Source organism: Dendrobates tinctorius, unplaced genomic scaffold (assembly GCF_039654945.1).
Source record: "Dendrobates tinctorius isolate UK_male_01 unplaced genomic scaffold, ASM3965494v1 ptg000084l, whole genome shotgun sequence".
Taxonomy (NCBI): domain Eukaryota; kingdom Metazoa; phylum Chordata; class Amphibia; order Anura; family Dendrobatidae; genus Dendrobates; species Dendrobates tinctorius.
Genome location: NW_027361752.1, coordinates 50,747,382 through 50,775,238, shown reverse-complemented (window position 1 = coordinate 50,775,238; position 27,857 = coordinate 50,747,382). Strand labels below are relative to the sequence as shown.

The 27,857-nt window shown below is 45.0% G+C and overlaps 1 protein-coding gene and 1 long non-coding RNA gene across 3 annotated transcripts in view; one reads left to right on the top strand and one right to left on the bottom strand.

Annotated features, from left to right (window-relative positions):
* LOC141097485 (uncharacterized) overlaps positions 1-25,391 on the top strand; it is a 159,143-nt gene extending 133,752 nt beyond the window's left edge. The window contains exon 3 of the long non-coding RNA XR_012233969.1: positions 25,007-25,391. This is a non-coding gene — a long non-coding RNA (uncharacterized lncRNA). The remainder of the gene's footprint in view (positions 1-25,006) is intronic.
* The window catches only part of SH3BGR (SH3 domain binding glutamate rich protein), a 63,800-nt gene extending 36,723 nt beyond the window's left edge, over positions 1-27,077 (bottom strand). The window contains exons 1-3 of one of the 2 annotated variants that reach the window (XM_073584690.1): positions 26,290-27,077; positions 19,444-19,629; positions 16,086-16,166 (exon numbers count right to left, since the gene is read on the bottom strand). In XM_073584690.1, the coding sequence (XP_073440791.1) occupies positions 16,086-16,166; positions 19,444-19,629; positions 26,290-26,334 (312 nt within the window). In that variant the 5' untranslated portion in view covers positions 26,335-27,077. The remainder of the gene's footprint in view (positions 1-16,085; positions 16,167-19,443; positions 19,630-26,289) is intronic. The other variant, XM_073584691.1, reaches the window with a different exon arrangement.
* Positions 27,078-27,857: the final 780 nt, after the last annotated feature.

Sequence of the window (27,857 nt, the reverse complement as noted above, 5' to 3'; positions counted from 1 at the left end):
ATCCAGGCTGAGGTCAGAGTCAAACAGAAATCAATCACTAAGTAACACACAGGGGAACCAAGAATATATCCGGCGGCTTGCAAGACCAGTCCCAAGGTATTTGAGGGATCAGGTCATCCCTCACAGGTTCCTGGACTGGTGATGTCATTAGGGCCGCCCCCAGGACCAGGCCAGATGGAGTTGCAGTAACCCCCTGATGACTGACAGAGGGGCGGAGCCTGCGCCCACCAGATGCCTGCGCAGGAGCCACTTCTCTGTCACCACCATAACTCACGGGCGGACCACGGCGCCTCCCAGTGGCCGAGGCAGGAACAGCCGTCCCCGAGTCTGACAGTGAAGTGGCGGTCTGGCGCCTCCTAGTGGCCGTGACTGGAACAGCAGGCCTCGAATCCAACGGTGACGTGACAGACCGGCGCCTCCTAGTGGCTAAAGCTAGAACCATAGGCCCCGAGTCTGACGGCGACGTAATAGAACCACGGCGCCTCCCAGTGGCCGAGGCAGGAACAGCCGTCCCCGAGTCTGACGGCGAAGTGGCGGCCCGGCGCCTCCTAGTGGCTGCGACCGGAACAGCAGGCCCCAAATCTGACGGAGACGTGACACATCCAAACCATTCATTGTGGAGGTGGATGCTTCTGAAGTGGGGGTGGGGGCTGTGCTGTCCCAGGGTCCGGCCACCCTTACTAATCTCAAACCCTGTGCTTTCTTCTCCAAGAAGTTCTCTTCAGCCGAGAGAAACTATGATGTAGGCAATAGAGAACTTCTTGCGGTCAAGCTGGCATTCGAGGAATGGAGGCACTTTTTGGAAGGGACGGCTCACCCTATCACTGTTATCACAGATCACAAAAATTTGGCATACCTTGAATCTGCTAAGAGGCTTACTCCTAGACAAGCCCATTGGTCACTTTTTTTTTTTCACGATTTCAATTCTCCGTTACTTTTCGACCGGGGTCCAAAAATGTTAAAGCGGATGCCCTGTCCAGAAGTTTCGAACATGTGTCTACCCCCCCGAGCCGCCGTCCTCCATTCTTCCCCCAGGGGTGGTAGTGTAGGGGGTCTCATCAGAGTTGGAACAAGAAATTTTAGTGGCTCAGTCCCTAGCTCCAGCAACCAGGCCAGGGGATAAATTATTTGTTCCAGAGTTATTGCGGCCAAGGCTTCTGCAGGAGTTTCATGAGTCTAGGCTGAGTGCTCATCCTGGTATCACGGCCACTAGAGAAGCAGTAGCCAGGGGCTTTTGGTGGCCTTCACTGAGGTCCGATGTCAAGAAATTCATTTCTGCTTGTGATGTGTGTGCCCGTTCCAAAAGCTCGCATAACCGACCGGCTGGGGAACTCATACCTTTACCGGTTCCTGATAGGCCATGGACTCATCTCTCCATGGACTTTATTACCGGCCTTCCACCTTCCAGGGGCAATACGGTGATCTGGGTGGAGGTGGATAGGTTTTCAAAGCAGGCCCATTTAATTCCCTTGGCAGCATTACCCTCAGCAGCAACATTGTCAAGGTTGTTTGTGCTGCATGTGGTCCGATTGCATGGGGTACCCCTGAATGTTGTGTCTGACAGAGATGTGCAGTTTGTGGCCAAATTTTGGAGGGCATTCTGTATGAAATTGGGCATCTCACTCTCCTTCTCGTCGATATATCACCCAGAGAGTAATGGTCAGACGGAACGCACCAATCAATCCCTGGAACAAATTCTCAGGTGTCTGACCTCTGCCAGAAAGGAGGATTAGTGTGATGAGTTACCGTTGGCGGAATTCGCTTTTAACAACCGGGTAAGTCAGTCCACCAACATGTCCCCATTCCTAATCAATTATGGGTTTAATCCACATTTTGGGGAGTTTTCACGGGTGGATTACGGTTGTCCAACAGTTAAAAAACCTCTGGGCTGAAGTCCAACATAATATCTCTCAGACCCAGGGGAGGTACAAATATTTTGCTGACAAAAAGAGAGCCCTGGGACACATGTTTCAGGTGGGGGAGAAGGTTTGGCTTTCCACACATAACATCAACTTGAAGGTACAGTCAGCTAAGTTGGTTCCAAAGTTCATTGGTCCGTACAAGATTATGGAGATAGTCAACCCGGTGGCATATAGGTTGCATCTCCCCGCCTCCTTAAAGATATCCAATGTGTTCCATAAATCTCTGTTGAAACCCATGGGGTCTGTCAAGGAGGACTCCGAGTCTGTTATTCCTCCAGTGTTGGTGGAGGGTCACTTGGAGTATGAGGTTGGACATATTGTGGACTCTCGGCGGGTGCGCCGCTCTTTGCAGTACCTGGTCCACTGGAAGGGATATGGACCGGAGGATCGCTCATGGGTCCCTGCTCACTCTGTACATGCAGATCGCCTGGTTCGGGCTTTCCATGCCAAATACCCGGGGAAGCCTGGGGGTCCAGAGGCCCCCCGTTGAGAGGGGGGTACTGTCATGATCCCAGTGCAGGTTTTGACCTGCACGTCAGGGGTTAATGTCTTGAGCTCAGTGCAGGCTTTGACCTGCACGCCTGGGGTTAATTATTGTGGCCTCTCTTTGGTTCTGCGAGAGCTTCTTATAGCCCTGAGAAACTCCAATCCCTGTCAGTTATACTTTTGCCTTTGGCCGAGTGTGTTGACCCCTGTATGCCTGTGCATTGTCTTCTAGCTTGCTATATGGTTCTGACCCGGTTCTGTCTTCCGTTGTGATTTTGCCTGTTGATTCTGTACTGCGCTAACCTCTCTGTGTATGACTCATTGCCTGTGACCCGACTATTCTTTGCTCGCCCCTTTTGTACTTTGCAGCTATATCCGTGTATGACTCATTGGCTACCTCCTGACTATCCGTTCTGTCTAAACCCCTGGTTTTGTCATGCTATCTCGTGCTTTGACCCCGGCCTGATCTGTTTACGTCCCTGTCTATGCCCCTTGGTAACTTTGTCCCGTCGTTACCCTGCTAGGAGTTTTCCTGCAGCTCCTAGCTCTCTGAGGTCTAGGCCACGCCCCCATAAGTCACGTGCTTCAGGTCCTGTTAGTCTGAAGCACGCACCTTCTCTGCTGCTGCCCGCTCCACAGGTATCTCTGAGCACAGTTTGTCTTACTCAGGACACGAGCACTGGCTCAGTGAGCAAGTGCACTGCGGTGTTCCTGACAGACATAGTTTGAGTCTCAGCTGGGGACAGAGGGTAAATTCGGCCTCTAGAGGGCGTAGACCCGGGAATCAAGACGATAGTGCAGTCATCCGGCCTGTGGGGCGGCAAAGTCTCTGCCTCCTTCTTGTCAATTACTTCTGAGAAGGACCAAAAGGCAGCTATGCCGGACTTTACGGGCCTTAGCCGGGCGTACGGGAGACAGACACCTCCCATGACAGAAATTTCCCTAGCGGAGTTCTCCAGTCCAACACAGGTTCGTGCTGAAGAAGCCATTGTAGGCCCAAGAGAAAGGCGTGAGACATGTTGGAGAGGACATAGAAGACCATTTTCTCTGTATGTAGCATCCCAATATGGACCTCGAGAGGCTCAGTGGCCAAACGAACTGTCTCCCGAAGTGTTGTCCCATCGACAGATCTTATTGCCAGGGGGTTCTGAAGTGGATGAAGTGGGATTTAGAACCGATCCACTACAGCCTGAAGGATGAAATTTCCGGTTGCCACAGAATCCAAATATGCTGACTCAACAAACTGGGATTCATCGGTTTTCACTGCCACAGTAACAATCAGGGGTTGAGAGACATCCTTTCCATTTAGCGAGACCTCTCCTACCGCCCCGACATGCTGGAGCTTCTCCGGTCCTTAAAAAAACGGAGCCAGGCGCTGCGGTTTTCTTTCACGTGCCACCTCGCTAGCACGCTCACGGAAGCAGAGGTCTCTATGGATGGCGAGAGAGATCAGGTCGTCAAGGGTAGTTGGTAGGTCTTGACCGGCTAGCTCATCCTTAATATCTCTGGAAAGCCCCTCCCAGAATGTCGCCAGCAAAGCTTCATTGTTCCATCCGAGTTCGGACGCCAGAATGCGAAAGCGTACCACATATTGCCCCACAGAAGAATTGGTCTAACGTAAATGGAGCAAAGCAGAAGCTGCAGAGGTGGTTCACCCAGGTTCATCGTACACTTTGTGAAAAGCTTCCAAGAATGCAGGCAAATCGAAGATGATCAGATCCTCTCTCTCCCACAATAGGTTAAACCACGCCAGAGCCTCGCCTCCAAGGTGCGACATTAGAAACGCTACCTTTGCTCGGTCCAGTGGGAAGTGGTGCGGAAGAAGTTCAAAATGTAGCCGGCACTGGTTGATGAACCCGTGGCAGAGCTTCGGATTGCCTTCAAAACGTGGTGGGTCTGCGAGTCAGAGGCCAGGATCTTGAACTAAACAAATTGTCTGGGAAGTCTCTGGAGGAGACACGAGTGTTTCGACATGCTGGAACTCTGGAGGGATGTTTAAGGCCTTCAACTTAGTGGTTAAGGACTGCAACTGTGTGGACAGCTCTTCCTCTGTGTTCTTCTGTCGGCAAAGCTCCTGGTACATGATCCATATGGGCAGGGTCCGTGATCTATTGCCTGAGCAAAGTGTCACGGTCGTGATTTGTGGAACCACTGTGCCAAGGACCGTGGAGAGCCTGTAGGGGCCTGACTAAGCAATCACCTGACTATTCACTAGAGCCTCTGATGGTGAGGTTAGACTTGGCTCCCGCTGAACGCCAGGGGCCACTCCAGGGCAAACCAACTGTCGCACAGCAGCTGGACCCGAGGGACAGACTGGATGGAGCAACAGGCAAAGCTTGCATCAGAGTTGAGCTGACCATGTTCTTATCAGAGTGCAGCAGAGTTTGTGTCAGAGACAGATTTTGTGTCAGAGTGCAGCAACTACATTTTGCTTCAGAGGGCAGCAAGCAGGATTTGCTTCAGAGTGCAGCAAGCAGGATTTGCTTCAGAGTGCAGCAAGCAGGATTTGCTTCAGAGTGCAGCAAGCAGGATTTGCTTCAGAGTGCAGCAAGCAGGATTTGTTTCAGAGTGTAGCAGGCAGGATTTGCTTCCAAATGCAGCAAGCGGGATTAGCTTCAGAGTGCCGCTGGAAGGATTTGCTTCAGAGTGCAGCAGGTAGGATTTGTACTTGGAGTACAACACGCAGGATTTGTACTTAGTATACTACAGGCAGGACTTGCACTGGTATGTGACCTTACACAACAGACTGAAACAGGAAGGTTGCTCAGGCACCCCCCCAGTGGAGAGGAAGCAATATATATATATAATGCCTCAAAACCATTGACTGGGAAGGAAATAGCAAGTGCACACGCTGGCCCTTTAAGAGGGCGGGAGTGCGCACTTACCCTTAGAACATGGCCAGAGACCCGGCTGGAAGTGCTGCTGGGAGCATGCGGAGCATGAGGAAGAGAGGAACCAACTGCAGCGTGGTGCTAACACACCATAAGCTGTGACAGAACTGTTAATAACCTGTCCTGGCTCCAGCACCTGGCCTTGCTTTAGTGGCGGACACTAATAGTTTGGGGCCACTGGGAAAGGAATATGCTTGGGCCAACCTCCTTTTATGACGACCAAGCTACAGAGATATATAAATTACATAGTCTCCTCTAATTATATATATATATTGCCATCCCTTATTACACAGTGCCCTCTCTTGCTACATACAGCACATTCCCTTATTACACTGTGCCCTCTCTTGTTATATACAGCACAGTCCCTTATTACACAGTGCCCTCTCTTGTTATGTAGCGCACCATCCTTTATTACACAGTGCCCTCTCTTGGTATGTACAGCACCGTCCCTTATTACACAGTACTCTCTCTTGTTACGTAGAGACCCATCCTTTATTACACAGTGCCCTCTCGTTATGTACAGCGCCATCCTATATTACACAGTTCCCTCTCTTGTTATGTACAGCACCGTCCCTTATTATACAGTGTCCTCTCATGTTATGTACAGCACTGTCCCTTACTACACAGTGCCTTCACTTGTTATGAACAGCACCATCCCTTACATATCAAATTGTCAATATTTTTGTTATTTATAGCACCCTGTTCTTTATTACATACCATCCTCTCTTGTTAGATATAAACTGAAATGACTGCTGATGGAGCATGGGAAAGTTTATTTTCTGATGGAGGCGGATGATGGACTGGTCTTCTGGCCAGATGCTGCTCCATCATTAGTCATCTTATATCTAACAAGGGAGGACTATGTAATTAAGAGAGGGCGCTGTGATGATCAAAAATAACAAAAATATGCTATGTAGGGGACAGTGCTATATATAACAAAAGATAATACTATGTAATAATGGGATGGTGCTGTACATAACACAGGAAATTATGTAGTAAAGGAACGCATCATACAAAACTAGAGAGGATGCTATTTAATAAGGGAGTTATACATAATAAAAGAAAAAACAATGTAATTAAGGAGTGCAGAATGTGCAACAAAAACGTACACTCTATACTAACTGAAGGCATTATATGTAACAAGAGAGTACACTATATACTAAGGGACGGCACTATATATAACACGAATGTACACTACATACTAAAGGATTGTACTATACATAATAAGGCTACATTGTTTTATCTGTGTGATATACCGGTGTGCTGCCCGATTTTTTTTTTTTTCTCAGTCAGCACACAGACCCAATTAGTATGTCCTATTCTGATCCTCAAAATTGGACCACAAATGGACATGCTCTGAGTCTCACAGATCTCACTTGAATGGACATGTGAAGAATGTAATAAATGGGACAGACGACTGCAGGGTTGTGGTTAGTTTGCAACCATAAAGGCACATAAATCCGCATAGGAGCGGTATACACAATACGGGAAATTTTTTTTATCAACTTTTTTTGCTGTGGTCTTGTTTTTGTTTTTTTTTTATATTGATGTCCACATAGATATAAAATAAATAAAATTTCCCTTTCCGAATTCTGATGTAGCCACAAGGGGGCGAGCTTGGCTTTGGATACAACAAGAGTGTAGAAGACATTGAGGTGGAGTGCCATACATAGTGAGTGGCGGGTTTATAGCTAGCTGTCTGACCCCGCCATATTTAATCAGTCCTGAAGAGACGACCCATTTCATACTGGAATGTGACATATTGGTCATGACTGCAGCTAATCAGGTCTAAGCTGATCTGATGGGGACACATGACAGCAGCCATCTGCTCACACAGATACATGCACATTATATGACATATACTGCTGCATACCCAGGCGGTGCTATTACCAAGGCTGCGCCCATCGTAACGTATGCTGTGTGCTCAGCCTGGTTTAATAGGATTATGGGGAAGCCGGGAGGATACACGAACATGTTTGCGCTCAGCGATCAGCGGGGAGGGAATCTGCTTAGAGGACTGGGAAACCTTAGGTCGGCACTTTATAAAAAGATCTGGTAATATAATCCGGACAGATTTATGCAGATACGGGCTGTAAGCATGGCCGCCTTTGTTACTGGTGCCCTGTGCACTATTTAAAGGGGGTCATCCGAATCGGGAGCTGAGACGCGCTGATGACGTGATCGGCGCCAATAAGTTCCGGGGTCCATGGCGCTGGGGGGGGGCTCCATTTTTCCATGGCGATATTTTCCATAAATGTACGGCGGCAGTGCGCACTGAATGTATAGGAGCTGAGCCCCCCTCTATACCGCCCGGGTGCCCCGTGTCTGCATCATGGGAGAAGGCCAACTGTACAAATCACTGCAATATTAGAGTCAGTCCTCCGGGAAAACGAATAAAAAAGGAATTGAAAATCCAAAAAACTCTAAAAGTTTCCATCACAATATTTATCACCGAAATGGGGAAAAAAAATGGCAGAATGGCTGAAATATGGTCATTACTCCTCCCGAAAAATGCCACGATAAGAGATCAGAGCCTGAAATGCTGAGGATAATGATTGGACAACAACTTTAAAAAAAAGTTCTCACTCCTGGAAGAAAAGAAGAAAGTGTAGAGGAGCTGTGGGACAAGTAAAGCTGCCGCTACAGGTATCATAGGCGTGACTTAGGCGCACCAGATCTGCGGATATTCGGCAACTGCTCCGCGGTGCTCATCGTCTCCTGACACAGAAGACAGAGGCGCTGGATGACCCCTTGAAATCCCAGTCCTCAATACTGCTTAACAGACGTTATAATACAGTGCAAAGCTATCGCCACCATACTGCCAGATAGTGAGAAAATAAAACCTTCACAGAATAATACCGCCATATCGAGGCCAGAAAATGCTCACATCCAAGAATTCAAAAGTCTATTATACGTTGCAAAAATAAAGCCACCAAAAAGTGTCTAATACCACCATACAGCGCCCACATAATACCACAAGGTGCCTCAGAGACGCTGCTGCACAGGTTCCCGTTCCCCCATGTTTCTAATCCTGGCGTCCTGACAATGCCTCTGATATAACCTAGGATTGTGCTGGGTGTTGGGGAGAGGGTGTCTTTGCACTGTTGATTATTTATATGCAGGTATCGTGAATGTCTCCTTTTATGTTTATTTTTTAATATGTTGTTTGTGAAGAGAAGAAGGAGCGGTTCATGCCACTGGTGCCCACAAGAGGGCGCTAAGCTCAATTAGAAAGTAGTCACTAATATCTTCTCATAGTATTACAAGGAAAGCCAGAATAATACAACATGAAATATTTTACTTAAATGGGGGATGAGATATTACATTTCTCTTATACATTACTCAAAGCATAACATTTATTTATTTTTGAATTTATGGTGCCCTCTGATATTACATACACACAGAGAGCTCCGAAACAAGTATGTAACACCGGGGGGCGCCATAATAACAAGAATGTAACACCAGGGGGCGCCATAACAAGTGTGTAACACCAGGGGGCGCCATAACAACTACTGTATGTAACACCAGGGGGCACCATAAGTGTGTAACACCAGGGGGCACCATAACAAGTGTGTAACACCAGGGGGTGCCATAACAACTACTGTATGTAACACCAGGGGGCACCATAACAAGTGTGTAACACCAGGGGGCGCCATAACAACTACTGTGTGTAACATCAGGGGGCGCCATAACAAGTATGTAACACCAGGGGGCGCCATAACAAGTGTGTAACACCAGGGGGTGCCATAACAACTACTGTATGTAACACCAGGGGGTGCCATAACAAGTATGTAACACGGAGGCGCCATAACAAGTATGTAACACGGAGGCGCCATAACAAGTATGGAACACTAGGGGGCATCATAACAAGTATGTAACACCAGGGGGAGCCATAACAAGTATGTAACACCAGGGGGCACCATAACAAGTATGTAACACCAGGGGGCACCATAACAAGTATGTAACACCAGGGGGTACCATAACAAGTATGTAACACCAGGGGGCACCATAACAAGTATGTAACACCAGGGGGTACCATAACAAGTGTGTAACACCAGGGGGAGCCATAACAAGAATGTAACACCAGGGGGAGCCATAACAAGAATGTAACACCAGGGGGCATCATAAGAAGTATGTAACACCAAGGGGCGCTACAACAGATGAAAAGAAAGAAAACGACTCCAATCAGAGAAGATGTTACATAAGGTACCTGGATGTAAATGTTTATTTGTGATACTGTCCGAGTCTGAATCAGTACTCTGGTTCATGCATGGTCCACAGTCTGATGATGGCTATTAACAACTCCCAATGTCTCCTTACTATTGTGAAGGGCATACTGGGAGTTGTAGGTTCATGCAATACAAATGTATATGGGCTAACTTGACATTACAATTGATTGGCATTCTAAGCTTGGTTCTTGTATTTTGTTTTCCCACGTGAGTAGAACACTTTCCTTAAGATAAAAACACATAATTTTAAAAACATATATTAGACACATAAGGCTTTCACGTGAAGTAACATTCGTTAGCATATAAACAAAAAGATCACAAAGCCAAAGACTTATCAGCAGCCCCTCGTAGTGGTGTATTCATGTACTGATTGTGGTTCTACTGATGTATTCATGTATTGATGATGGTACTGGTGTTGTATATATTGACTATTGATTATGGCTGTGGTGCCATATTCATAATTCATATACTGATGGTGGTTCTAGTGATGCATTCGTGTAATGATGATGGTTTTAGTGCTGTATTCATGTACTGATGTTGATTCTGGTGCTATATTCATGTACTATTGATGGCTTTGTTGTTTTATTTATGTACTGATGATTTTTGTTTTGAAATCATGTACTAATGATGATGGTTCTGGAGTGAATATATCGCCAGAGTCATCATAACTACATGAACACATCACCAGAGTCATCAATAGTACATGAATACTGCATCAGGACTATCATCACTACATGAATATGTCACCAGACTAACCATCAGTACAGGAATACGGCACCAGAACCAACATCACTTTTGTTGCATGACAGACGCAAACACAAAGTATCCATTTATTTATCATGAGGTCTGTTTAGTTTCCATTACTGTATCTGCCAAATGCCGGACACCTTAATTGAAACCAGATGGCACCCATTACAGTTAAGCTTTATTCGTTTCCATGACAGTCAATGTATCTGACATTTAAAATATAAGATGTTGGTGTGATCTCACGGGTGACTGGATACTCCGCCTCCAGCAGGGTGAATTTCTATGACACCCGTGACCCTGGATACACCGCTTCCAGCAGGGCGAATTTAAACAATGAAACGTGCAGCCAGATGCACCGCCTCCAGCAGGCGAATTTCAATAGTTACACATGTATCTGGATACACTGAGTCCAGCAGGGCAAATTTACAGAAATAAGAGAAACAGCAGGGAAACCGATACAATGGAGGGCCCTGCAATAGGGAACGGGGACGTGAAGACCTCCTGCACTCCCCTGAGTCAGTGTCTCTACACTCCTGATGGTCCCTAGGCAGGTTCCGCACCTGGCAACGAGCAGGATACCTAAAAACCCTAGCTCGCCCTGCACCTATCCCTCTCTAATGAATTGAACGGTGCAGAAACTAATCCCACCACTGCACTAAAACACACATAAGGAAAGTTACAAACAGGGAAAAACCACTTAGCTTTGCTCTGTTGCTATTGCTCCCAGCAACACAGTCAAAGCACCTGAGTGCAGCTTTCCTCCTGAATAGCTGCTACTTCACCAAAGCTTTGTCAGAGCTGCAAGGAACTCCTCACTGTTGCTCCTTCCACACCAGGACTCTGACTGAGCTGCAAGGAACTCTTCTCTAGCTCCTTCCTCCACCAAGGATGGTTGGAAATGACCAATATCACCAACAGTGAGTGAGACCACCTGACTCTCCTTTATAGGCAAGTCAGAGCAATCACACCTGCTAGTGATTCCCGTGTAATAATACTAGCTATCACCGGGGGAAAAACTAGAACTAAAGACACCACTGTGTAATGACCCTAATGGCCACCGGGGGCAAAACTAACTTTAAGCAAACAGCTTAAAGGAAAAAAAGGTTACATGTGCTTTTATCTGTCACAATCCAGCATGGATCGTGACAGTACCCTCCCTCAATGAGGGGCCTCTGGACCCTCAAGACCGCTCCTCATCAGGGAACCACCTACAGAGAGGACGCCCAGATCCAGAGTTCACCCCAGCCACTAACTGAACTTCAGGTTCATGAACACCGCTGGTATTGGCAATGTATGTTCTGGAGGCACCACACCTCTCCAAAGCGCCGACCTGGGGGATGAGTTGTGTATGTGCATGTTTGGGGGTAACTCGAGCTGGCAAGACTCCGCAACACACTTCCACTGGATGTTTTCTGGTGGTGACCCATACATGTTCGTTCACACACAGGTCCGGACCTGAACGTTTATTGCCACACATTAGTTTGTCACAATTCGGTGAACTCTTACTGGAACTGACAACAGAGGCATCCCCCTGTGTCACCACACTCACACCCCCGCAATTCACCAAGGGGCTCACCACCCTCCAACCCCTTCCACCACGAGGGCTGCGCCTCCCAGGGTTTACTAATGGCGAGGGTTGAGACTTGCCCCTACTCTCCTGCAGCACATCTGCTGCTCCCACGGGAGAGGAAGGGGCAAGTTGCAGAGAGACGGCAGAGAGAGTAGCCCCTAGGCAGCAGCCCTCACACGACTGCCCCCAGCTGACTACTTCCCTAGCCCGCCAATCTATTACCGGGTTGTGTTTTTTCAGCCAAGGGAGGCCTAGAACGATAGGCACAGGCATTCCTTCCAAGACGTAGAATGCCAAGGACTCCTCATGATGTCCTATCCGCAGATGGATATTTTCTACGACTTGAGTCAAGCTCCCCTGGCTCAGTGGAACAGAGTTAATGGCCTGGACGCTTATAGGTTGGGCTAGCGTCCTACACCTCAGGCCATGAGTCTGGACAAAGCGAGCATCCACAAGACTGACTCCTGCTCCACTGTCCACAAGCACCGGTATCAGCTCCGGTACCCCGCCAGCCAACACTTCCGCTGACATAGTACCTTGGGAGGGCAAAATGGAGGAAATATACACTCCCTGGTCGCCTCCCTCCAAGCGACCAGGGGTATGCGGCTTCTGAGATAGCATAGATAATTTGGCGGGCGTAGGGCAAGCCTTAAGGACATGACCAGTCTGCCCACAGTAGAAACATGCCGACACCACACCCTGAACCGTAGGCAGCCCTGTACACAGACTAGCTCCTCCTACTTGCATGGGTTCGTCTGGAGACTTGGCATGCACTGGGCAGGCTCCCATGAAATGGCCCGGCTTCGCACAGGAAAAGCTTACCCCCCCACCAAGGCGAGCCGCAGACAACCCCTTTTTTGTACCAACAACACCGGGCTGCCTGGGTTCCTCCGTCCGCACTGGTGGGTCCTCCTCCCTAGCGAGGACAACAGGGGGCACATTTTGTGTATGTCTCTCCCTAAGGCATCTATCCACCCGGATGGCAAGGGACATGGCGGCCTCTAGCGACCTGGGGGCGGCGTTCTGCACCAGAGTATCCTGCAACTTTGGAGACAGACCCTGCACAAATTGACTCCTAAGTGCAGGGTCATTCCACTGAGTGTCAGTGGCCCACCTCCTAAACTCTGAGCAGTACTCCTCAGCAACCCGGGCTCCCTGTTTACACCTACGGAGTCGGGATTCCGCCAGGGAGACGCCATCAGGATCCCCATACACTAGCGCCAAAGCCGCAAAAAAATTGCCACGGATTCTAATGACGGTGAATCTGCAGCAGGGAGAAGGCTCAGGATTTGGGATCCCCCTTAAGAAGGGACATAATGATTCCCACCCGTTGCTCTTCACTCCCTGATGAACGAGGGTGCAGCCTGAAGTATAATTTGCAGGCCTGCTGAAAAACAAAGAATTGATCCCTCCCTCCAGAAAACCTGTCAGGGAGGGATATTCTGGCTGAACCTGTTCCTGAACCAAGCCCCCAAAGCCCACCAACAGCTGCAGTTGCTGCACCAACTCACCGCGCAGTCCCCTAATCTCATCAGTAAAGATCTGCAGCATTTGGGCAAAGGTCTGCATTGGGTCCATGACTCAGCAGAAAAATGTAGGGTTCGTGATAATGTGATGTCACGGGTGACTGGATACTCCGCCTCCAGCAGGGCGAATTTCTATGACACCCGTGACCCTGGATACACCACCTCCAGCAGGGCGAATTTAAACAATGAAATGTGCAGCCGGATGCACCGCCTCCAGCAGGCGAATTTCAACAGTTACACGTGTATCTGGATACACCGCCTCCAGCAGGGCGAATTTACAGAGATAAGGGAAACACCAGGGAAACTGATACAATGGAGGGCCCTGCAATAGGGAACGGGGACGCGGAGACCTCCTGCACTCCCCTGAGTCAGTGTCTCTACACTCCTGATGGTCCCTAGGCAGGTTCCGTACCTGGCGACGAGCAGGATACCTAAAAACCCTAGCTCGCCCTTCACCTATCCCTCTCTAATGAATTGGACGGTGCAGAAACTAATCCTACCACTGCACTAAAACACACATAAGGAAAGTTACAAACAGGGAAAAACCACTTAGCTTTGCTCTGTTGCTATTGCTCCCAGCAACACAGTCCAGCACCTGAATGTAGCTTTCCTCCTGAATAGCTGCTACTTCACAAAAGCTTTGTCAGAGCTGCAAGGAACTCCTCACTGTTGCTCCTTCCACACCAGGACTCTGACTGAGCTGCAAGGAACTCTTCTCTAGCTCCTTCCTCCACCAAGGATGGTTGGAAATGACCAATATCACCACCAGTGAGTGAGACCACCTGACTCTCCTTTATAGGCAAGCCAGAGCAATCACACCTGCTAGTGATTCCCATGTAATAATACTAGCCACCACCGGGGGCAAAACTAGAACTAAAGACACCACTGTGTAATTACCCTAATGGCCACCGGGGGCAAAACTAACTTTAAGCAAACCGCTTAAAGGAAAAAAAAAAAAAGGTTACATGTGCTTTTATCTGTCACAATCCAGCATGGATCGTGACGTTTGGAAATAAATATCACGATTTGTCTCTGGTATCATGTAAATGGTCAACAAACAATTAATAATTCTATATCTAACTTTAACATTTCATCACTGTTAAGCCTCACCCTTACATTACACCACCTTTTTAACCTTTTTGTAAGCATTTTTGGATGAAAAAGGTAACAATTCCAGTGGAAATGGCCGTGACACATAGGAGAGAGGGATGCATTAGAGGTCACCCTTATACAAATTCATTGAAAAATAAACTGAAATCATTTTGAAGGGGGGGTAGAAAAAAAAATAAAGAACTAAATGAATGTGGTTTTATAAATATACACACCCTTAATCAAATACTTTAGTGAAGTATCCTTTGAATTTCTGACAGCATTCAGTCTTTTTGGGGCAGTAGGCTATGAGCATAGCAGTAGCTTCACATCTGTCAGATTGCAAGGGCTTCTCCAGTGTACAGCAACCTCTTCAGGTCACCCACAGATTTCTATTCAAATCAGAGCTGGGCCATCCCAACATTTTGAACTTCTTCTGGCACAGTCCTTCTTTTGTTGATTTAAAGGTCACTTAGGGTCATTGTCAAGCTGAAAGGTGAAATTCTTCTTCACCACCATCTTTTCAGCAGAGGCCCTAAGGTTTTGCTGCAAAATTGACTGATATTTGTAACTGTTCATAATTCCATACACTTTGATTAAAGCCTCAGTTCCAGCTGCAGAAAAACAGCCCCAAAGTATAATGCTGCCTCCACCATGCCTCACTCTGGGTATGGTGTTCCTTTGGTGATGCGCATTGTTGACATTGCGCCAAACACACTTTTTGGAATTATAGCCAAAAAGTTCAACCTTCATCTCATCTAACAAAAACACTTTCTTTTCCCACATGATTTAGACAGCCTGGATGTAGGTTTGGCATAACATAGCCAGGCTTGGATGTTGTTCTTTGCAAGAGAAGGCTTCTGTTTTGCCACCATGCCTCAAAGTCCGGACATATGAAGAATACGGGAGATTGTTGTCACATGCAGTACACAATCTGTACTTGCCAGAGGTTCCTGCAGCTCATTTAATGTTGCTGTAGGTCTCTTGGCAGACTCCCAGACCAATTTCCTTGTTGTATTTTCATACATTTTTGAGGGACATCTAATTCTAGGCAATGTCACTGTTGTGCCAAAGTTAAGCCTCTTCTTTATCACATCGTCAGTGTTTCATGGTATATCTGATGCCTTGGACATTTATTTTTATACCCTTTTCCTAGCTGATAACTTTCTGCAGGGAGATCCCTTTGCTGTGTTGTCAGCTGTTTATGTACCAAGACTTTTGTTGTAAAACACAACTAAGAAAATGTAGGGAAAATCCTCCTAGAAACAGCTAGATTTTGTATGGGGTTAATCAGAATCAGTGTAAATGATGGCAGCCGTATACTGACTAGTATGTAACATAAGTGTAATGTGATTGGCTATATCTTAGCAAAATCACATCCCCAATTATAAGAGGGTGTTTACACTTATGCAGTCACATTATATTAGTTTTTCTTTTTTTATTTTCTTCCTCAAAATTATTTCAGTTTGTTTTTTAATGGATTTGTGTACATTATGGGCGACAAAAAAGTTGGAATAAGACCTGAAATGATTTTTCCTGTTTATTTATATGACAAAAATCTGACATTTTAACAGGGGGGGTGTAGACTTTTAATGTCCACTGTAATATAATACAGTAAAATGTACCTTTTTACTTGCAGGTGGAGCCAGACCAAGAAACACATAGATTTCATTCCCTTCTTTTGCATCAAAGAAAGACTCAAAGTCCTGAAAAAAAAATAGACTGGTTTTAAAATTATGTATAGGGCGAATAAATCTTGGATTCCGCTAAAATTTTGTATGGTTGTTAAATGTGCAGACATTCAGTTAGCAAGGAATGCTGGGAGATTTTAGGTCTGAAGTCTATAGAATTGTTAATGCAGCTCTGGGCATATAAACTGTAACTTAATCTACATACAGGATAAGTAATGTATGTACACAGTGACTGAACCAGCAGAATAGTGAGTGCAGCTCTGGAGTATAATACAGGAGGTAACTCAGGGTCAGTAATGTAATGTACACAGTGACTGCACCAGCAGAATAGTGAGTGCAGCTCTGGGGTATAATACAGGAGGTAACTCAGGGTCAGTAATGTAATGTACACAGTGACTGCACCAGCAGAATAGTGAGTGCAGCTCTGGGGTATAATACAGAATGTAACTCAGGATCAGTAATGTATGTACACAGTGACTGCACCAGCAGAATAGTGAGTGCAGCTCTGGAGTATAATACAGGAGGTAACTCAGGGTCAGTAATGTATTGTACACAGTGACTGCACCAGCAGAATAGTGAGTGCAGCTCTGGGGTATAATACAGAATGTAACTCAGGATCAGTAATGTATGTACACAGTGACTGCACCAGCAGAATAGTGAGTGCAGCTCTGGAGTATAATACAGGATGTAACTCAGGATCAGTAATGTAATGTATGTACACAGTGACTGCACCAGCAGAATAGTGAGTGCAGCTCTGGAGTATAATACAGGATGTAACTCAGGATCAGTAATGTAATGTATGTACACAGTGACTGCACCAGCAGAATAGTGAGTGCAGCTCTGGGGTATAATACAGGATGTAACTCAGGATCAGTAATGTAATGTATGTACACAGGGACTGCACCAGCAGAATAGTGAGTGCAGCTCTGGAGTATAATACAGGATGTAACTCAGGATCAGTAATGTAATGTATGTACACAGTGACTGCACCAGCAGAATAGTGAGTGCAGCTCTGGGGTATAATGCAGGATGTAAATCAGGATCAGTAATGTAATGTATGTACACAGTGACTGCACCAGCAGAATAGTGAGTGCAGCTCTGGAGTATAATACAGGATGTAACTCAGGATCAGTAATGTAATGTATGTACACAGTGACTGCACCAGCAGAATAGTGAGTGCAGCTCTGGAGTATAATACAGGATGTAACTCAGGATCAGTAATGTAATGTATGTACACAGTGACTGCACCAGCAGAATAGTGAGTGCAGCTCTGGAGTATAATACAGGATGTAACTCAGGATCAGTAATGTAATGTATGTACACAGTGACTGCACCAGCAGAATAGTGAGTGCAGCTCTGGAGTATAATACAGGATGTAACTCAGGATCAGTACAGGATCAGTAATGTAGTCATTTATTAGAACAAGAAGCACTTTAACGCTGCAAAAAATCTTGTAAGAATGGATAAAAGCTAAACAAGAAACATGGTAAAAACCCACATTTTGCCATGATCTATGAGCAGAAAATGCATCAAAAATTTGACACGACGCTTTTATAGCCCACATTAAGAATTTGTGGAAATAAACTTGACGTCCCTCTAATTCAAATTCATGGGAAGCCCGTTACAAGTGGGCTTGAAGTCTTTCATGTGGATTCTGAAGCAGCAATAAAAACCTCCGTGTGATCATACTCTAAGTTGCAGTTGGTTTAGTGCAGGGTCAGCTTCGAGAAAGAGTGAGAACACAGGCAGAGGATGGGCCAGGAGAAGTACAACAGGTACCAGGCAACAGAACCAAGGGGAGAAACAAAACTGTAATACTGCAACTAAGCAGGGATGTAACTATTACTGTCATAGGGGAGCCACTGGGCCCATGGAGGGGCGCTATTCTCGACAGTAGGCGAGTCCTCGCTTGCACCTCCAGTTGTCTCCTATTGTGGGGCACAATGATGTCACTTCATTTTGCCACCATGTCGGGAAATGGATGAAGACTGAGCAACTCATCAAAAGAGCGGATGAAGGTGAGAGATGCAGGTGGGGAGCACTGTGACTGTAGCCTGCGGGAGCATAATGGGAGCCACAACGGGGACAGTATTAATATATTGGGACAACACGTGGGGACTGGGGACATTATTACTGCATGGGGACCCCATATGAGGGGACATGGGGGTCATATAAGGGGTCAAAATTACTGCATGGGGGTGACATTACATTATACTGTGTGCGGACCACAATGGGGCACATGATACTGCATGGGGGACATTAGACTGTTTTTGGGCCACAGAAGGGGGCATTACTATTGTTGGGGCAACACATAGGGGGACATTATTATTGTATGAGAGCCACATTGGAGAATGTTGTTAGTGTTTGGGGCCACAAAGGGGAATATTATTACAATCTCGGGGCCAAATGTTTGTTTTTTTTTCAATTTCGTGAAGAAGAAGAAGTGGGTTACACTTTGAACTGCGTAGAAAAATAAAAGAAATTGTTATCCTATACTAATCCTGTCATCCGCTGTTTCTTCACAAGCCGGCAGCACGGATATGGACCACAAATTTTCCATGTTTTATTTGCCCTTGCGCAGTAGTATTATTGGTATATGGGCTTGCGATAGTGGATTTTGCTCACTAACAGTATAGCGATAGTATTTATTTTTCGGTAATAATATGACGGTATTATTTAGAATTATTGCTTACTAAATTATTGTTTATCTGTCATATTTATATTATTTTTTTAACACAGATATCAACACTACTGGGGTCCAAGGAACTGTGCAACCTGCTGGTGATAGTGGGGGCCCTGGGTCACATTTTGACTGCCCTGGCCTACAGGACTCAACAAACAAGGCAGTGTTACAAGATATTCCATGATGTACAGTGAAGTGGTGATGGCGGAGTCCCCTTTAAATAGACCTCCAGATGATAATATATGGGTGTACCCAAAAAGCATATCTCTTTTATGCACGTATGGTCCCTTTGGTCCAGTATGGCTGAGCTATAGGTGTAGTGTGACCTGGTTTGGGGCCTCCATGAACTGTATTTTACCCTAATAATAATATGCAATCAATGAGCGTATTCCTTAATTTTCTTAACTTGGAGGCTCCTGGATGTATAGCATAAGTGTAGTATGGTCGCTGATATGGGTCCACAGATCTGATGATGCAAGGATTTTGGTCCATGAAGATACTTCTATGGGCTAGTCCCAGGCTAGTCATTCAAGGACTACAAGCATATGAGAAGGACCACCTTGGGATCTCTGATGGGCAATTTGAACTTCAACACCATGTCCCTCTTACCCCACAATACTGCTCCTCATTGAAGATTTGGGGAGGGAGAGGGATCCCATTTTTGGGCTTCTTCTCTCCAGGCACGTTCTCCCTCATCCATTGCCGATTGTCATCGTTACATGCGATATCTTTCTCTTCAAAGTCGATTCTGTTTGCCTCCAGAAATCCGACCACTTCTTGTTGTTTCTTCTTGATCTGCATTTAAGGAGAACAGATTGAAATTATTGTGGTGTCCTACAAAAATGCCCAAAATACCCCCTAATTAAACAGATTTTTGCGAAAAGGGGAAAAAACAAGTGGACTGAATATTTCCAGTATGGGTAAAAAAAAAATCCTTAACTAAATTGGTCACTATCAGACTAGAAAAATGTAATAAACCAGCTCACCTGCCTTGGCTTAGTGGAATTCCGTGTAGTTTCATGTCCAAAAGTCCAATTAAAAAATATTCAATTCAGCTTCCAATTTTTTAGAAAAGTTTATTGGACATAAAAACAGAAAGTAGCGGACAAGCCGCACCAATACTGAGGCAACGCGTTTCAAAATGAAGTATTTCTTTTTCAATATCTTTATCAGACTAGGGTTGCCTGAAAAATGAGCATGGTACTTTTTTTTTTAAGCATTTCACAGTTTTTACAACCTTGAAGGGGTTAAAAGAAAAAAAAAAAAAGTCTGAACATGTGCACACCAGGGTTGATTTCACATTGCTGCGCAAAAGCTTTCCAAAATTCTTCAAACACCCTTCAGGACGTTTTCTACTTTTCCTGAGTGTATGTGCATACAACATGGTTGAGAATTTCAAGCGGAATACACATCAGCAAACTGGTATTTTTGTTTTCCTGAAGCATCTTGTATGCGTTTTTTTTTCCGGTCTTTTCCTGAGCATTTTTTGTTTCGCTTTGATTTTTTTTTCTAGGATTTTCTCATTGTTTTTCTGACATTTTCTTCACTTCATTGAATAATGAAGAAACCGCTAGCATTTTTTTTTTTTTTAACACAAATGATGGCAAAAAGCAGCAAAAGACGACCAGGAGCCTTTTGAGCTTTCCCACTGGCTTGGATTGTATAGTACTGAACGTCTTCTGAGCAGAAAACCCCAGACTTATGGACATGTCTTTTCTTTTTTGCCGTTTTTCAGAAACCTGAAGCAGTTAAAACACGTTCAAAAGCCTAAACATAAGCGGAGAGAGTGGTTTTTACATAGAAATGCCAACGTTCATTCTTTTGAGCATTTTCTGATCTGCTTTTTCAGGTAGTTTCCATCCGGAAAAAAAAACGTTGTGTGCACATGCACTTTGGTTACGTTTCCACGACAAGTATTTGGTGAGTTTTTGATGTTGCAGATTTTCCGCACCCATTAAGTAAAACAGGTTACTTGCAATTTTTCGTAAATCTGCAACATCCAAAACTCACCAAATAGAAGAAGCAACAACAATGTGCGACCAGCTGTTCCTTCTGATCCTCTCATGCATATGCACTTTGCTGGGCTGAGCAAGAACTAACTAGGTCGCTTCCAGACACCTCTGTCCACTCCTGACACTTCTGGCAGCAAAACGAAAGATTGGACATCTTAAAATTCAGCGGCCAATGCTTTTTTTTTTTGGAGACTTGGGACCCCCCAACCCACATACATATTAGATGGATGGCTGCTTCTTGTGTTTACTAGGGCAACAGTTATTGGGTACATTCAAGCCCGACCTTGCTCCTTGTGGGAATGTCACAACCTAGAAACGCCCCAGCCGGCCCCAGAGCTCCCACTTTTTGCAGGGTCTACATTATCTTGTGACCTTTTTGGCCCTTTTTTCCCTGGAGATCTATGAATATGAAAGGGGCAAGATAACTAAATATTGGTACAAAATGAGTAATTTTATTTAGGAGACCTGTACTGAGGGTCGCTAAAGCAAATGGGTTGTCCACGCATCATTTAGCTTCACTTGCTGAGTCTGTAGGCAGATTGGCCTCCAAATTAAAGCTGAGTGCAGCCAATGGTAGCCAAGAGGGGTTGGCTTCCCTGCAAAAAAACATGCTGCAATGGCAAAATATGCAACTATATAGGCATCTAAACTATAACCGGAGATGTGTCCTTCTGCCCAAAGCGCTGGAGTCAGCGCATGCGCACACCACACTGCAATGCCATTTTACTGAAGAGATTATGTATGTTGAATTCGTAGACACAGTGTTTCCAACAAAATGGTGCCAGAGCGTATTGCAGTGCACAAACTTGCTGGATCCATGTGCCACAATACACACTGCCGGCCAATCATAGGCCATCAGCTGACATTGTCGTGCACGTGACCGGGCACATGGCAGTAACGTCATGAGCTCCCATCACTTGGATGCTGAAGTCAGCTGCCAGCTTCAGAAGACGACGCTCTGCAGGGGAGCGGAGGAAAGGTAAGTAGGAGCGTTTATTTTTTTTTGCTTTTTTTTTTTCTATGTATTAAACAACAGCAGCGCAGGCAGCAGGACATATAACAGGATGGGGGGGCATATACAAGAATGGAGATATATACAAGGATGGGGGGCATATACCAGGATTGGGGGCATATACAAGGATAAGGGATATGTAACAAGATGAGGGCACATACAAAGTTGGGGAACATAAACCAGGATGGGGGGCATATACCAGGATGGGGGGCATATACTAGGATGGAGGATATATAGCAGGATGAGGGGCACATACAAGGATGGGGGCATATACAAGGATGGGGGGCATATACCAGGATGGGGGGCATATACAAGGATGGAGATATATACAAGGATGGGGGGCATATACAAGGATAAGGGATATGTAACAAGATGAGGGCACATACAAAGTTGGGAAAATATACCAGGATGGGGGGCATATACCAGGATGGGGGGCATATACTAGGATGGAGGATATATAGCAGGATGAGGGGCACATACAAGGATGGGGGGCATATACAAGGATGGAGATATATACAAGGATGGGGGGCATATACCAGGATTGGGGGCATAAACAAGGATAAGGGATATGTAACAAGATGAGGGCACATACAAAGTTGGGGAACATATACCAGGATGGGGGCATATACAAGGATTGGGGGCATATACAAGGATAAGGGATATATAACAGGATGGGGACACATACAAAGTTGGGGAATATATACCAGGATGGGGGCATATACCAGGATGGGGGGCATATACTAGGATGGGGGGCATATACCAGGACGGGGTGCATATACTAGGATGGAGGATATATAGCAGGATGAGGGGCACATACAAGGATGGGGGCATATACAAGGATGGGGGGTATATAACAGGATGGGGGGCATATACCAAGACGGGGTGCATATACTAGGGTGGAGGATATATAGCAGGATGAAGGGCACATACAAGGATGGGGGCATACCCCAGGATGGGGGGTATATAACAGGATGGGGGGCAAATACCAGAAAGGGGGGCACATACAAGGATGGAGGCATATACAAGGATGGAGGATATATCAAATGATGGGGGACATATACCAGAATAGGAGCATATATAAGGATGGGGGAGCATATACCAGGATGGGGCATATAACAGGATGGGGGAGCATATACCAGGATGGGGGCATATACAAAGATGGGGAGCATATACAAGAATGGGGAGCATATACAAGGATGGGGACCATATAATAGGATGGGGGGCATATGCCAGGATGAGGGGGAACATATGCCAGGATGGGGGACATATATCAGGATGGAGGGAGATTATACCAGGATGGAGGGAGCATATTCCTTTATATCTGCAATCTGGTACCCCTGCTTCTGTCTGTGGCTGCACTTTGATGCCCCCGCCTGATCTCTGTTGCCTCTGCCTTCTCTGATTTTCCTGCCTGCTCTCTGCTGCCCCCGTCTGCTCTCTGTTGTCTCTGCCTTCTCTGAATCCCCCGTCTGCTCTCTGCTGCCCTCATTTGCACTCTGCTGCCCTCGTCTGTTCTCTGTCCGAGTTGTTTTTTCTAAACTAAAATCTCAGTATTCGGGTTAAAGTGCCGTGTTGGCGCTCGGTCTCTAAAACATTTGCCATCACTGTTGTAGTACATTACTTCAATTAAATGGCGCCGGAGTCAGTGTGTGCGCATACCGCGATCTCTTCTGGCTGTGCAACCCCAAGATGTTGGGGCCAAACGTTTGCAAAAAAGGAAACTCCTTTAACTCCTGTTTGTCATTTTTTTGGTGGATATGACAACAGTACATCGGCACAGCGTGCAGGAGCGCCATAGGGGCAGCTTCCCTGGGCACATAATTTAAAAAAGGAAAAAAAAATAGTTGAATGTTGAAGATCCCGGGCAGTGCACATGCCCCTGAGTTTTTACTCGACCTCGACATTTATCCGTATCGGCGTCAACATGGAGCCCATACAGTTGGATCCAGTGGTAGAGCAGGGAGCCCAGGGGCGGACATATCATTATTGCAACCAGAGGCTTAAGAGGTAAGTGGACCCCATTTTCATCTCCAAAACATGTGGAATTCTGCCTTCTTATGAGCTATTGGACTTGAAAGGGCCCATATATTGTTCTTACACAGGGGCCCAATTCTGTCAGTGTCCTCCAGTGCAGGGAGCTCTGGGCCTGCCCTGTCGCTCTCCACCCTGTGTGCCACAGGCAGCACAATCATGTCGCTGCAGTATGCGTCCGCTCTGGGCCTGCCCTGTCGCTCTTCGTCCTGTGTGCCACAGGCAGCACAATCGTTTCGCTGCAATATGCGTCCGCTCTGGGCCTGCCCTGTCGCTCTCCGCCCTGTGTGCCACAGGCAGCACAATCATGTCGCTGCAATATGCATCCGCTCAGGGCCTGCCCTGTCGCTCTCCGTCCTGTGTGCCACAGGCAGCACAATCATGTCGCTGCAATATGCGTCCGCTCTGGGCCTGCCCTGTCGCTCTCCGCCCTGTGTGCCACAGGCAGCACAATCATGTCGCTGCAATATGCGTCCGCTCTGGTCCTGCCCTGTCGCTCTCCGCCCTGTGTGCCACAGGCAGCACAATCATGTCGCTGCAATATGCATCCGCTCTGCGCCTGCCCTGTCGCTCTTCGTCCTGTGTGCCACAGACAGCACAATCATTTCGCTGCAATATGCGTCCGCTCTCTGGGCCTGCCCTGTCGCTCTCCGTCCTGTGTGCCACAGGCAGCACAATCATGTTGCTGCAATATGCGTCCGCTCTGGGCCTGCCCTGTCGCTCTCCGTCCTGTGTGCCACAGGCAGCACAATCATGTCGCCGCAATATGCCTCCGCTCTGTTTGAGGACTCCTTCACTACAATAAGATAAATATGAATTATATTTTTTTTGGGGGGTGGCATGATGGTGGAATTATTATTTTTCGAGGTGGCACTCAGGGAGCATCAAAAGCTTTTTTTTAAGGTGGCGTTAATACTTTCTAAAAGGGGCATTATTTGCTTTAAGATGGCATTGCTTGTTTGAGGGGTTTTCATGGAGCTTTAATTGTTTTAGGGGGTATCATTATTGGGATAGGGAGCAGTAGGGGGTAATTTTCCAGGATCCGTATTTTTTATCTAATAAGGTATATATTAAAAAAAGTTTTACATTAATTTTATTTTTTTTTCTTTATCACAAGGTGTCTGGAAGTTTCCAAGCATTCCTTCAATATCTCCGTCAGCTCCACGAGAACTGTCTTTGAGTAGTTGAAACATACTAGGCTCAAATTCATCAGAGATCAGCTGTCAAGCAGGGATATATACGGAAACAGCGGCCCTTCCCCCATGAAGTCCCCACGCTCTTACTCTCCCCTGTTCTCTCGCTTTATTTCATTTACAACTCCAGGGTTTTCTACACATTTTACAATGAATATTCCAATCATTCAAAAAAAAAAAAAAAAAAAGTACACCCCTATCCATTGTATATGAAGACACATTATCCCATCATCCAGCATACGGGGTGAACATGATCCCCTATGGATTAAATTACACACAAGAGCAACTCGATCTGCAAACTCAAGTGACGAGGAGGCCAAGTTTCTGAAATATACAGTAGTTATTACATGTGTTTTTGGCATTTTGAGTGTTTTTGTTATTTATATATAAAAATACATAAAACACTATATATTTCTTTATTTCTTTCCTTTTACTAGAGTGGTGTAAACTTTTTTTTTTTTTTTTTTTTTTTTTTTTTTCAGTTCAATACGGTATATAAAAATCAATTAAAACTAAAGGACCTGGATTTTATTTTTTTAAAGATCATTGTGTTAATCAGATATTAACATAATAAAATGTGCTAATTTCCAATAATGAAATAATAATCATTGTAGAAAAAAATAATAACAATAATATATATATATATATTGCTTTATCTACATAAAATTCTATATATTCTTGAAAAAAAGGAAACAAATCATTTAGAGGTTAATATAGTGAAAAAAAAATCTGCCTGTTAACTTTTAATTTTCTTTTTTACTTTTATGCTTTTTCTCACTTCAATTATTTTCTTTTAATATTATTTTATTATTGTTTTGACAGTTTATTTTCAACATTTTTTCTACATTTTTTCAATATATCTTTTATATATTTTGTATTTTTTTACTTTATCTTTTCTAAAGTTTTGTATACTTATTGTATACCTTAGATTTTTTTACTGTAACTTACATGGTTTTGTATATTTATTGCATCTTTTTGTATTTTTTACTACTTTTTTTATACCATTTTGTATGTTTATTATATATTTTCTTTTTTTTTTTACTATAATCTTTACTATAGTTTTGTATATTTTTTTATGTTACTGTATCTTTTATGCATTTTTTATATCTATTGTATCTTGCATATATTGTACTTGTTAGAATGTATTTTTATATTTTTAGTACAATCAATATATATGTATATATATAACAATGGTGTCGGCACTTACCGCAGTTGATCCAGCTACGGTGGCGACAAATACCTTGATGACCATTTTGTCTGGAGATTTCCGAGGACCCCGTTAATCCGAGGATCCCAAGTGTCTTTCACAGACAGAATCCCAGGGCAGTGTGTGTAAACCTAACCCTCTCCAGCCTGTACACATTGCAACATGATCATTGGCTCGGGGATATTTTGGGAGCGATTGGTTCTCGCAGGGCATCTGTTGTGTTGGCAGTCTAGCAACTCCATCTCAGCACGTTAGGTTGGCCACCCTCCCTAGAAGGTAAGGGAAGACAATACACCAATCAGAAGGTTCTTGAAGTGTGCAATTGATTTATGATGCCCTGATATTGGTAAGTGAATTAAAAGACAAAAAAAAAAGAGTTTGCACTAAGAGGAAAATTGATTTGAGGTGCTGCGGACCCTAGAAAAGCTGAGATGTGCGAGCCATACCAGTCACAGAACAGTGCATCCCCCCATAAAGACATATACAAAGCCGTCCTGCCCGACAAAGACCCCTCCCAGTCTCAGGTGAAAAGCCCACTAGTGTCTAAAGCCAAAGTTCCCCAAATTTTCAAAAAGAATGTACAGGGATGTCACAGTAGAGATAATAGAAAAGATGTCACAGTACAGAGATAATAAGCACAGCGAAGTCACAGGACAACGATAATATAAACAGTGATGTCACAGTACAGAGATAATGTACACAGTGATGTCACAGTACAGGGATAATAAACAAAGTAATGTCACAGTACTAGGATAATACACACAGTGAGGTCACAGTACAGAGATAATATAAATAGTGATGTCACAGTACAGAAATAATGTACACAGTGATGTCACAGTACAGGGATAATAAACAAAGTAATGTCACAGTACTGGGATAATACACACAGTGAGGTCACAGTACAGAGATAATATAAATAGTGATGTCACAGTACAGGGATAATACACACAGTGATGTCACAATACAGAGATAATACACACAGTGATGTCACAGTACAGGGATATAAACACAGCGATGTCACAGTACAGGGATAATATAGTGATGTCACAGTACAGGGATAATACACACAATACACCAATCAGAAGGTTCTTGAAGTGTGCAATTGTCACAGTACAGGGATAATATAGTGATGTCACAGTACAGGGATAATACACACAGTGATGTCACAGTACAGGGATAATATAGTGATGTCACAGTACAGGGATAATAAACAAAGTAATGTCACAGTACTAGGATAATACACACAGTGAGGTCACAGTACAGTGATAATATAAATAGTGATGTCACAGTACAGGGATAATACACACAGTGATGTCACAGTACAGAGATAAATATATAAAGTGCTCTCAGTGAGAGAAACAAAATAGGAATCTTGTGGGTATGATACCTTTTAATGGCTAACAAATAATAGTGAATGTTGTTACAAAGCAAGCTTTCGGGACTGCTTATGTCCCTTCATCAGGCTGATGAAGGGACATAAGCAGTCCCGAAAGCTTGCTTTGTAACAACATTCACTATTATTTGTTAGCCATTAAAAGGTATCATACCCACAAGATTCCTATTTTGTT